This window comes from Propithecus coquereli, unplaced genomic scaffold, assembly GCF_000956105.1.
Source record: "Propithecus coquereli isolate 6110/MARCELLA unplaced genomic scaffold, Pcoq_1.0 Scaffold232, whole genome shotgun sequence".
In the NCBI taxonomy this organism is placed as follows: domain Eukaryota; kingdom Metazoa; phylum Chordata; class Mammalia; order Primates; family Indriidae; genus Propithecus; species Propithecus coquereli.
In genome coordinates, this window is record NW_012147864.1 from 3,803,861 (window position 1) to 3,815,520 (window position 11,660).

Sequence of the window (11,660 nt, forward strand, 5' to 3'; positions counted from 1 at the left end):
ACCTGAGTCCCACCTGCAGAGCCCCCACCCAGCGGCCTCGCACCCCGTGGGAAGGCCTCGCTGCCGTGCTGTGGGTGCTGCTGCCGGGTACAAGCCCCGCCCCGGAGGGCACGCGGGACGCCCTGGCCCAGCCCTTGCCAGCAGTGCACAGACCACGTGGGGGTTCTGTGGCCACTGGCCTCAGCCCTCAAGCAAGACCCCTGTCCTCTGGAGAAGCTAAGCTCCTTCTGCACCCGCAGCGGGGGCAGCGCTGGGGGAGGGGACAGCAGCCACCCGAGGGGGGCACAGGCTGGGAGAGGGTGGCACCATCCGGGCCTGCCAGCGGTGGCACCCTGAGAAGGCTGTAATTACAGCAGCAGCGGGTAATTCGCTAATGATGGCTTCCTGGGGCTTGTTTTCATTCCGAGCCCCAGCTGGGGAGTATGGAGTGAGGGTGTGGTAGCGCCCAACAGAAACACGCCCCCACCCAGATGGGGGTGTTCAGGGAGCCTGGAGCCGACACCCTGGGGGGGTGCTGACAGGTGGGCGGTGGGCAGGGGAGGGGGCCACCAGGTCACCCTGCCCCCTGAAGGAAGACGGGAGAGCACCTGGTGCACATCGAGGCGGCCGGCTGACGTGGGGCCACCGCGTGCTCCGGCTGCTAGCAGTGTCCTCTGACCCCTCCTGGAGGAGATGCTGGCTGCCAGCTGGGTTGACCCGGGGGTCGCTGGAGTCAGGATGAGCCCGGGCCAGCCATGGTCCGGATGGGAAGGAGGCCTGGCCTCTGTCCCACCAGGGACTGCACTTTATGGACATCGTCGTGAGTGCCGATGGCTGTGCTGCTGCGGGTCTTGTTCCCTTTTCAATTTTTTTCTCATTTATGACTCAAACTACTGGGACCTCGGAACTCCAGGGACAGCACTGCTAGGGGCAGGGAAACTGGAGGGTTGAGCCTTGTCCTCTGGCAAGCTGGGGAAGCCTGAACTCAACACAGAGCTTTGGAATGAGGTGGGAGCCCACGGCCCGCCGGCTGGATGTGCTGAGGCCGGGGCTGCTGCAGGAGCCATGAACCAGGTGCTGGGCAGCGTCTGGCACCGGATGAGGCAGAAGCAGACGGGGAGCAGGGGCAGGACTGCCTGGTGGGCACACCTTCTCCTCTCTCCCCAGCAGCGTGTCCACGGCTCCACGGGGGCCTCTGCTCTGGGACTCCAGTGCATGTGGCCGGTTCCTGCTCTGAGCACTTTTTCCTGCAGAGTCTCGGCTCCAGGAACAGCTGTGCTTTGCACATGCATCTGCCGCCACGGCCGCCCCGTGGAGTTGCTCCAGAGGGACAGAGGGGCAGACACTAGTCCACGTGCCGGTCCCAGTCCTCTGGGACGAGGGAAACGGGGCTCGAGAGGTGGGTGCAAGGAGCTCAGAAGGAACCCTGCTCCCTCCTGTCCCCCTAGCCTCCTGGCACAGGCAGGGCCAGCCTCTGGCAGAAGGAGCTGTCCTCAACTCCAGGACTCTTTTGAGCAATGCTGACCTCAGGCCCTGCCCCAGAAATAACGTGCTGCTGCTTCCATACACGCGAGCATACTGCATTACTACTCTCCAAAACGCCGTGTCCTGCAGGACTGACGACGCCTGGGGCTCTGCCTGGACCCTGCTGGCAGGCAGGGCTGCTGCCAGGCCAGTGACTGAGCAGGGAGGGGAGGACGTGGGTTGAGCAGGGCGACCTCCCTCTGCCAGGAGCCTCCTCAGGACGCAGCCGGGCATCTCTGGAACTCCCTGGCCCCTTGGGGCAGGATCAGTGGTCTCTCCTGAGCCTTCAGACTACAGACCGCAGGCTGGCTGCACCCAAGATGGCCTGGCAGTGGGGAAACGGCAGGCGGACCCCGGCCACCCAGCTGTAGACGAGGTGCAGCCCCACCTCCCACGCACTGTGAGACCCTGGGCGGTGACCTCACTGCCCTGTGCCTCGGTTTCCCCACGTGGGCCGTGGGAAGAACTCCCAGAGCTACCTCTCAGGCTACTGGAGTGGCTGCCATCAAGGGGGACGTGTCTGGCATTGCTCCCAGAACTGGGCCTGGAGGGACTGCCCGTGCCACCCCCCTCAGCCCAGCCCTGGGCCAGCAGCTCGGACCTCTGAGCTCCCGCCGGCCACCACCCCTGCCACGTCCCACATCTGGGGTCACTTCTGCCTTCTCCGCCCTCTGCAACAGACCCTGCTCAGGCAGTCTGCACCTGGGCCACGCGGGGTCCCCACCGGCCGCTGAAGCAAACCGTGGCCAGCCTCAGGGGCAACAAGGGTCTGATGTCCCGAGGCACCCCAGACCACCACCTGCCCCCGACACCACCAAATCTGGGTGCTGAACTCGGGGTGCCGCGCCAGTGGGTTGGCCGCCTGCCCGGCGGCCAACAGCATTACCTCACCCGCCCCGTCTGTCACCCTGGCCACAGCACTTCGACTCGCACCTGGCCTTTCTCTGGTTCATCCTGCTGCCACCCTGTCCTCGTGCCAGGTCCCTGCACAGTGTTAAGTGGACATGTACATAGATAAAGCTCCCCGTCCGTCCCCCTCAATGTAAAGCCATCTGTCTGGCAGAAGGACGACACGCGGCCAGCCGTCCGACTCCCGTGCACCTTTAATAAACGGAGCTGTTCGATCACCCTGCGCTGCCTGTGGCTCCTGTTCCCCAGCGGGCTGACGACCGGGCAAGGGTGGGGGAGGACTTCCCGTTTGGGTCCACGCGCTGGGTGTGGAGCTTTGCTCCTACCAGGAACAAAGCGGCAACGCTTTGCTGGACAGACGCCTCCGGCCAGGCCCCACAGGCAGGACCAGGGCATGGTAATTATTTGGGGACAGGAAGGGACTGGGTGAGGCTGGCAGGGTCTCTGCTTGCCCCTGGGGGAGCTCCTAAGGATGGACAGCACCCCAGAGCCAGGCAGCCACACCTGGGTGTCTGTACCTGGGCTCAGTGCTGGCCGCAGGCAGGCGGGCAACTGCAGGCCCCTTGGAGCTGGGCACGGATGGGCCGGGGGCGACACAGCGCCTGCTACCAGAACCATGGGCAATGGCTGGGCAGGGGCTGGGCGGCCCCCACAGCACAGCCACTTCCGGGGAGCTCAGCCCTGGCCCGGCTCTGCAAGCAGCAAAGTGGGTGAGGGGTGACAGGGGCCTTACCCGGCAACCCGGGGTTTCTGTCCCCAGACAGGTTAGCAAAGCTTTGGGGTGAGTGACCAATGAGAAGCCCCCAGAGGTTCAGGCTGGGCCCCCTGAGCCCCAGTTTCTGGTTTAGAGGGTCTCTGAAGCTTCTGCAGGTACCCCTTGTATGGGGAGAGAGAAACATCTTTTAGGTTCCAGAAACAAAGCGGGTCTGAGAGGTTCCAGAAACAAAGTGTGAGGTGGCTTCAGGGGTCCTGCCTGTCAGCCACGGGCATCCCTCCCAGGGCCCTAGGAGTGGCCGGAGAGGGGCCATTCAAAAGGCCCATCAGACACGGTGGATTTTATCTGCAGGGCCTGGGGGCCACTTGGGGGTCTGGCCTCTGGACCACCTCCCCCAGACCCCAGGCTGCTTAGTTCCTGCTTGATGTGACTTTTACCATGAAAGGCCCTTTTTAAGGTCCTCTGCCACCCCAATCCCCACCTGCCCAGGTAGGCGGCAGCGTGAGACCCGGACGACCCCAGCTAGCTCCGGGCAGTGACTGATGAGCTCTCCTGTCAGCCAACGGTGGACACGGAGCCTGGCAGGGGCCTCGGGCGTCTTCTCTTGGGGGCAGCATGAACGGTGACCCTGGCAGCCCAGGGTTGTTGTGAAGATGGGTGTAGGAGGAGCCCCGAAAGTGGAGGGAAGTGGGACCAGAGGCTGGCGCCGGCTCTCAGGCGGCCCTGACGCCGGGTGGGCACCCGTTTGACTGGACCACAGAACAAGTCGGAGCCGCACCCGAACTGCGGGCCTGGCACAGGACTCAGAGGTGGACAAAGTGCCTGCCCCGGGAAGGAAGGAGGTGGCATCTGCTCCCAGCGGCCCCATCTCATGCCAGGGCTATGGCAACCATGGGTGGAAGAGGGGACGGAATTGCAGCAGAGCGGGCGTCCTCCCATCAGGCAGGGCACAAGGACAGACGGAGCCAGCTGGGCAGTCAGCGTGACGGAGGCCAGCCTGGGCCAGCTCATTCGCAGGTGCCGAGGACCCACATGAAGTGCCGGCCTGGACCTGACAGGCGATCAGGTCCCCGGGCGGGCAGCCCTGAGGTCAGCCCGAGGAGACAGCCGCAGCCTCCAGCAGGGCCGCCTGCTTCACCTGGTCCACCTCCCGCGCCAGGTCCTCGCCGGCTTGCCGCAGGCACTCACACTTCTGCCTAAGCCCGTTGCCTGCCTGCTGCAGCCGCTGGTTGGTGGCCACATAGGTCCGGCTCTGCTGGTAGAGCTGCTCCCACTGGGCCTTGGCGTCTTCCACCCTCCTGGAGGGGCCTGGGGGGTCTGGGGACAGGATACAGCAGTGTCACTGGTCAGGGAAGCCCACAGTGCCCACTCCTGGGCATGCCACAGGGCATTTTCCCTGAGCAACCTTCAGGGCAGGGTATTCTAAAGGTTACGAAAGCTCCCGGGCCACCCAGCTGGGAGACACAGGCCCCTCAGCAAAGGATGTAGCCAGGGGATGGGTCACAGACAAAGCCCAGCCCTTGCCATCGGGCATGGCTCTCACCCCTGCTCTCTCTCTGGGAGCCTCTCCTGTGGCTATGTGACCTCAGGGACCCAACACTCGGGAGATGTGACGACCCCTTTCGCGGCACCTCTCACATCTAGCAGAGACCATGTACAGACCCCCTGCTCTGATGAGAGCCCAGGCCTGTGGCAGCAGGGTCAAAGAGCACAGGCTTGAGGGTCACTCAGAGACATGTCCCGGTTCCCTCTTCCCTGGTCCCCTTGACTATGCACGGAGATGCCAGGGCCTGCCTTGCCGGGCAGCCGGGTGGGTTCCCATTAATGCAGCTACGCATCCAGCATCGGCTTAGAGAACGCTGGTGTCTGGTTAAAAAACACTTATTTACTGCCCGCGTTAGTAATAAGGCGGGGAAGGCCAGGCGGTGCACACGGACAAGGCGGGCAGGCAAAGAATGCCCTCTCCCTGGAGTGAGCTCCTTTACTGTCATGCCTCAGTTTCCTCACTCTAAAATGCCAGTGTACCTGGGCCTGCACCCATGATTCTCAAACTGGAGCTGGAGCACCCTCAGGTCACCCAGGTGCCCACCAGCAACAATCCAGCACATGCACCTAGAGCAGCAACATCCCATGGAACCTTCCAGATGATGGAAATGTCTTCCACCTGCGTTGTTCACTAGAACAGCCACCAGCAATGCGTGGTTCCTGAAATGTGCTTAGACAGATGTTACTTAATTTAAAAATTGCTCCCAGCCAGGCACAGTGGCTCACCCCTGTCATCCCAGCACTCTAGGAGGCTGAGGCGGGAGGATTGCTTGAGCTCAGGAGTTTGAGACCAGCCTGAGCAAGATCTGAGACACCATCTCTACTAAAAATAGAAAAAATTAGCTGGGCATGGTGGCGCCTGTAGTCCCAGCTACTAAGGAGGCTGAGGCAGGAGGATCGCTTGAGCCCAGCAGTTGGAGGCTGCCGTGAGCTGTGATGACACCACTGCACTCCAGCCTGGGTGACAGAGCAAGACCCTGTCTCTAAAATAAAAAAACTTTTAAAAAAATTCATTATTAGCTCCCTGGCCCTACAAAAACAGGCAGGGGGAAGGTTTGGCCTCAGGCACTGGTTGGCCCACCCGTTTTACAGGACCCCCTGAAGATGGGCCCCATTTTACAGATGAGAGGGGCACTCAGAGAGGATAGATAAGGATCCTGCCCACGTTACTGGTCCCCGAGCCTGGGCTCCCGATTCCATGGTTTCACCCGACCTGGGGTCACCAGGGCCCGGCGTGGAAGTCAGGGGTGTGCTTCTCCCCTTCCCCCTTGCTGCTGGGATACCGCGTCCGCCCGTCCCCGGGCCTGGGCCCCGCCTACCTTCCGCGGCCAGGGCGGTGAAGACTGGGTCCCCGGTCGGCGCCCGCCGCACATCCTCCAGGATTTGCTCCACCGTGGGGGGCGCGGGGCGGGTGGGCAGCACCACGCGCTTCTTGGCCTTGGAGCCCATGCCTGGAGGCGGGAGAAGGGCGCCATGACGGGGGTGTCCACCCCTTGGCCTTAGCCTGGGCCGTTCCTCCCGCCCAGAGAACTCGTACGCAATCGTCGCGGCCCCACTCCCGGGGAAGCCCGCCCTGCCCCTGGCCTTCCCTCTGCCCAACCACACGAGGCCCGGGGCTTCAGGGTCCGGCTTGTCCTCTGCCTCAGTTTCCCCACGAAAACCCCTACTGCCGGCCCACTCCTCACCTGGGCGCGCGCCGGGAGCCACCAGCACGCCCAGCGCCGCAGAGACATCCACTTCCGCTTCCGGTCGGAGCGCAGCCCCGCACCCGAGCACGTGACACGTGCTTCCGGTCTCTTCCAACTCCGGCTCGCCACTCACCGCCCGGCCCCGCCCCTTCTTAAAGGGGCCGCGCCAGGGAGGGTCCCGGTGTCATCCTAGGGGAGGAGCTGCTGGATCAGCACGATCTCAGCCTCCTGGGGGAACCCGGGCCCGGAAGCGCAAGGGGCGCGAGTGAGTTCGAGTCTGGGCTCTCCAGCCTGGGTAGCAAAGCGTCCGAAGCTCAGGTGCCTGCAGAAGGGTGACACCCAACACTTTCGGGGACAAAGTCCCCGTGCACTAGAGGGGCCCTAGCGCGCAGTGAGCGCTCAGCACGTGCTGGCTGCTCTAATCACGGAAGGGCCACGGAGGCAGGAAGCATGTCAGCATCTCGCCTTCCAACTCTGGGTCAAAGTTGCCCCTCCACTTTCTAAAACCTCCCTGCCCCCTTGGCGGGGATACTGGGCGGTCATCTGGGCCCCTCCTCCCACTGCTGGGGTCGGAAGGTGGAGGGCGGTTGTCGTGTTTTTTAAGAGCTTTATTGAGATGCAATGTACATACCCTAAAGTTCCCCTGTATAAAGTATACAATTCAATGGTTTTGGAGTTTTTCGTATATTTAGAGCTGGGCAATCATCAGCATAGTCTATTTCCAGAACATTCTCATCACCCCAAAAGAAACACTGCTCCTGTTAGCAACCACTCCCCACCCCACCCCACCCCCAGCTTCCCTTCTCTGTGGTTCTGCCTGTTCTGGACATTTCATATAAACGGAGCCACACACTGTGTGTCCTTCTGTGTCTGGCGTCTCTCATTGAGCACGATGTCCTCAAGGTCCATCCGCACTGTGGCCTGTGTCAGAGCCTTGTCCCTTTTCATGGCTGAGTGACATTCCAGTGTGTGGAATATCAAGTTGGTTTTGTCCAGGGATGGGGAACCTTTTCATGTCAGAAGGCCCCATTAATTTAGCTGTAATCAAATAAGTCCCCGTTCAAGAAACTTCAATTAGATATAATTAAAAATGTACATTATTTTGTAAAAATCTAACTACTATGTACTTAATAATTTCAAAAAATGAAAACTATTTGTTAATTTTAAAGTTAACCTTTTAATGGCTTGGTTGTGTCTGATTTTTGATGGAAAGCATTTGAATGTTTGGTTGCAGCATGGAGGTCCACAATTTCAGTTGATCCTGTAGATGGGTATCAGTCATTCGTGACCTTAAGGGAGTGTTGATTTGGGTTAGATAGGAGAAGGTAGATTTGCAGCAGTAAGTGGTTGAAAAGCAAGTATTTTGGGGCATGTTGCTGAAGGTGTGGGTATTCTACTGCATTTTTCCATGTTTCAATTGCATCTTTCTTAGCATCAAACAATGACTTTAAAATGTCATCTGAGAGCTCAATCAGTTCCATCTGTAGTTTTTTTTGTTGTTGTTGTTTTGTTTTGTTTTGTTTTGAGACAGAGTCTGGCTCTGTTGCCCTGGCTAGAGTGCCGTGGCATCAGCCTAGCTCACGCAACCTCAAACTCCTGGGCTCCAGCGATCCTCCTGCCTCAGCCTCCTGAGTAGCTGGGACTATAGGCATGCGCCACCATGCCCGGCTAATTTTTTCTATATATTTTTTTTTAGTTGTCCAGATAATTTCTTTCTATTTTTAGTAGAGACGGGGTCTCGCTCTTGCTCAGGCTGGTCTCGAACTCCTGAGCTTGAGCAATCCGTCCGCCTCGGCCTCCCAGAGTGCTAGGGTTACAGGCGTGAGCCACCGTGCCCGGCCCATCTGTAGTTCTTTAGGTGCGCTGGTGACATCAACTAGGTGAGGCTGAAATGCTCATTTGAGTGTGATGTCGTGATTCTCAAAGTCAGTGAACCTTTCATTGTATTCTCCAATTAATAGGTCTGTAACAGCTGCATATTCTTCAAATGATTCACATATATCATCCTGCTCATGAGTGACCTTTGCTAACTCGGGAAAGTGTTCATCTGAAATTTCCCGTTGAAGAAGTGTTTTGGAAAAAGATAGCTTTTTTTGAAATGGTTGGATTTTTTGCTACATATCATATATAGACTTAGTCTGACCTTGCAAAGAAATATCCAAGTCGTTTTGATTTGACATATCACACAGAAATGAACATCAGGACTCAGGTGTGTCCACTTCTCTGGTGTGTGTGAGGACACAGGTGGCACTTTCATAGCTGGCACCTGCCCTGGCACCCTCTCTTGCTCACAATTCGCACACCTGGGGACCCACCTGCAGTTCCAGAGAGGTGGAAAACCCGCTTTATGGGTGGGGAAGTCGAGAGTCCGTAATTACACTCTCTCGAGGCCTCCACCTCCCTGTGGCCCTTGGAGACCCAAGAAGTATAATTACTGGCACCTCGATAGACCTGCCCGGAACCAGCCACCTGAACTGTGATCTGCTGATCACGCTTGTGTTAGCTCTTGGTGTTAAAAAGTTACTTATTTTGCTGAGAAGTACACTAAAAATAAAATTTAATTTTTACCATCAAAATAAATAAAATAAAAATAATAAAAAGTTTGGGCCAGGATGGGCCATGTCCCATGGTTGGATGCTAAGTGTGGCAACGTGTGGGCATCGCTTGGGGACCCCATCCCTTCCCCACTGTCCTTGGGCCCGACTCTCCCATTGGGGCCCACTGGGTCCTCCAGGGGCCGATGTCTGGGGGCCCTAACTGGAGTCCACCTCAGCACGGGGCTGCCCTGCTCTCAAGGAGGCCTCAGACTTGGCACCTTGTATTCAACCTTTATTTGCAAACTCTGAGGTTGGTCGCTGTGCCGGAGACTGGACAGCACCATGTTTTCCTCCCTCCCCGACTTTCCCTTCCCTGATTCAGGGGCAGGGAAGGGATGGTGGTCGTGGTCTGGCCTCTGCCCCATCCCTTCCCCTCCCCCAAACCCAAAATGTGTACGGGACTCCTCTCTCTGTCTTCCACCTGGAGGTTATTTCTGGCCCCACCGCCAGTGGCCAGCCAGGGCCCTCTGGGGCCATTCTCGCCCCTCCAGGCCAGGCTAGCGGGGGCGAGACACAGTGCCTGCAGGGGCCCAGGGGAAGGCAGGTCCACACTCCAAGTCCTACCACTCCAGGTTCCAGCCGGCAGCTGGGCCTGGCAGGTGACTGGGGCGACCCCAGTGTCTGAGACCTGGCCTACGGCGGTCCGTGGACGCGCCGCAGAGGAGGGGGCACCCGACGGCCACGGCCAGGAGGACCTGCACCACGGCGGGGCCCAGGCGGCGGGGGCTGCCGCAGCAGGCGCTGGCGCTGGCGGTGGGCTGGGGGAGGCCGCGGGGGTCGGCCGGCCCGGAGCAGGAGCCCCGCCGCCCGTCGAGCGTGGAGGACGGCGGGCAGGCGGTGCAGTCGCGGGCGGAGCCGCCGCGGCAGGTGTAGCAGGACGCGTGGCAGCTGGTGCACACCCTCAGCGCAGGCGCGGCCGGGCGCCCGGGCCCCGCAGTCACGGCTCGCCGCGTGTGGTTGAAGAACCGCGGAGGGCAATAGGCGAGGCAGCGCCGGCCCAGAAGGTAGGCAGGGCTGTGGCACTCTGCGGGACGTGGGCGCCTGAGCCTGTCGCCCGCAGCCCAGAGCCTGCCCGCCCGCCCGCCCGCGGCGCACACGCACACTGCCCGCCGCCTCCCAGCAGGAGGGCCGCGCGGCTGGCCACTCACCCTGGCACAGCCCCTCTGTGTCCCGCTGCACACACGCGCTGCTGGTCACCTGGGGGTCCGGGGGCCGGAACGGCGGCCGCAACGTCATGTCCTCCGCCGTCCCGTAGAGCAGCAGCGTGTAGTGGTACAGCGTCCCTGGGCAGGGTCGCAGGGGAACCGGAGGAGCGGGAGGCTGTTGGCGCCTGGTCCTGCCAGTGCCTGGGGCACCCGCCCCACACACCCCCACGGCTCCCACCCGGCACCAGGTTCAGATGGCTCCCTGGCTGCTAAGCACCTACTGTGTGCCAGTTGCTAGACACCTGCTAAGTGACTATACCTACTTCTCCCAGGTAACAGCACACCTACTGAGTGCCTATACCTGGAGACCTACTTCTCCCGGGTATGGCTATCAGCACACCTACTGTGTGACAGTGGCCGGACACCTACTTCTCCTGGGTAACAGCACACCTACTGAGTGACAGTGGCCAGACACCTACTTCTCCTGGGTAACAGCACACCTACTTGGTGCCTGTACCAGGAGATCTGGTCCCAGGTAACGGCACACTTACTGCACACATGTTCTCTCGGAGGAGCCCCTGGGAACCCCTTTGGCAGGGGGTAACAGGAGGGGCTGCAGAGCTGAGTCCCCGTCCCACCCCAGCCCACCCGGCCTGGCCCTCACCCGTGTTGAAATAGTAGCCTTTGTTCTCCAGGCCCAGGATCCACAGGCCCCGTGGGTTCTCATCCCAGAAGTGGGTGGACATGAAGATCCAGTTGTTGTAGCCTTGGCCGCTCATGTCCAGGGGCCTGGGACAGACAGGTGGGCGGGGGAGAGGGGGGTGTCTTCGCAAGCACGGCCATGAAGACCTGCAGAGCCACAGTGCGTGTGTGACCCCATGGCAGGGCGTGGGGGGTCTGACCTTGCCAGGCTGCCCCATGAATCCAGAATACACGTGGCCCCTCCCCGTGAGGAGGCCCCAGGAAGACAGCGCTCACCGACCCCACCCTGGCACACACCTGATGGCCACAAGGGTGGAGCGGGTGCCCATGGGGCTGGTGAGGGAGATCTCCAGGTCCCCGCGGCGGCTGTAGGACAGCGACAGCTGCACCTGCACGTGCTCCAGTGAGCGGATGTAGTTGCGGCTGCCGGTGCAGGCTGACACGTTGTTCCTCACGTGCATGAGCGGCAGGATGGGGCTGGGGGGGCGAGGAGGTGAGCGCCCTCCTGCCGGCCTGCCCAGGATGGGCAGCCAACAGGCCGGCGGGGCTCTGAGGTCATGGGGTCCAGCCCCTCGGTTCCCCCATGGGTAACTAAGGCCTCTGGGCCTGCCCACCTCCCCCCAGCCCCACCCTGTGGGGAATGACAGCCCTGAGGGCAGGGCGGGGGAGGGGGGACCCTCACGTGGGGTTGTGTAGGACGTGGACGGTGCATTTCTTCTGGGGCCGTGTGGGTACCCAAGTTCGGGCCATGTCCACCAGCAGCCCAGCGTCCAGCAGCCCATAGCCGTAGTGGTGGCTCACTGTGCAGAGGGACGGCTGTCACTTGCCCTGTGGACCTGGCGCCCCCACCCCCACC

General features: G+C 60.9%; 2 protein-coding genes across 2 annotated transcripts in view; both read right to left on the reverse strand.

The window, feature by feature from the left end:
- Positions 1-2,594: 2,594 nt before the first annotated feature.
- On the reverse strand, positions 2,595-6,403 carry LOC105811300 (chromosome unknown open reading frame, human C19orf25). The gene is made up of 3 exons (XM_012645472.1): positions 6,358-6,403; positions 5,992-6,123; positions 2,595-4,444 (listed from the first exon to the last, which is right to left on the reverse strand). The coding sequence occupies exons 2-3, from the start codon at positions 6,119-6,121 to the stop codon at positions 4,218-4,220; spliced, it is 357 nt and encodes a 118-aa protein (XP_012500926.1). The 5' UTR covers positions 6,122-6,123; positions 6,358-6,403; the 3' UTR covers positions 2,595-4,217.
- Positions 6,404-9,366: 2,963 nt separating this feature from the next.
- PCSK4 (proprotein convertase subtilisin/kexin type 4) overlaps positions 9,367-11,660 on the reverse strand; it is a 7,107-nt gene continuing 4,813 nt past the window's right edge. Inside the window, exons 11-15 of the mRNA XM_012645473.1 lie at positions 11,487-11,604; positions 11,102-11,281; positions 10,767-10,891; positions 10,106-10,240; positions 9,367-9,981 (exon numbers count right to left, since the gene is read on the reverse strand). Coding sequence (XP_012500927.1) covers positions 9,518-9,981; positions 10,106-10,240; positions 10,767-10,891; positions 11,102-11,281; positions 11,487-11,604 — 1,022 coding nt within the window. The 3' untranslated portion in view covers positions 9,367-9,517. The remainder of the gene's footprint in view (positions 9,982-10,105; positions 10,241-10,766; positions 10,892-11,101; positions 11,282-11,486; positions 11,605-11,660) is intronic.

Coding starts and splice junctions, on each gene's coding strand:
- LOC105811300 (XM_012645472.1), bottom strand. CDS start 6,121: ATGGGCTCCAAGGCCAAGAAGCGCGTGGTGCTGCCCACCCGCCCCGCG. Junction 4,445..5,991: donor CACCGCCCTGGCCGCGGAAG/GTAGGCGGGGCC, acceptor TCCTGTCCCCAG/ACCCCCCAGGCCCCTCCAGG.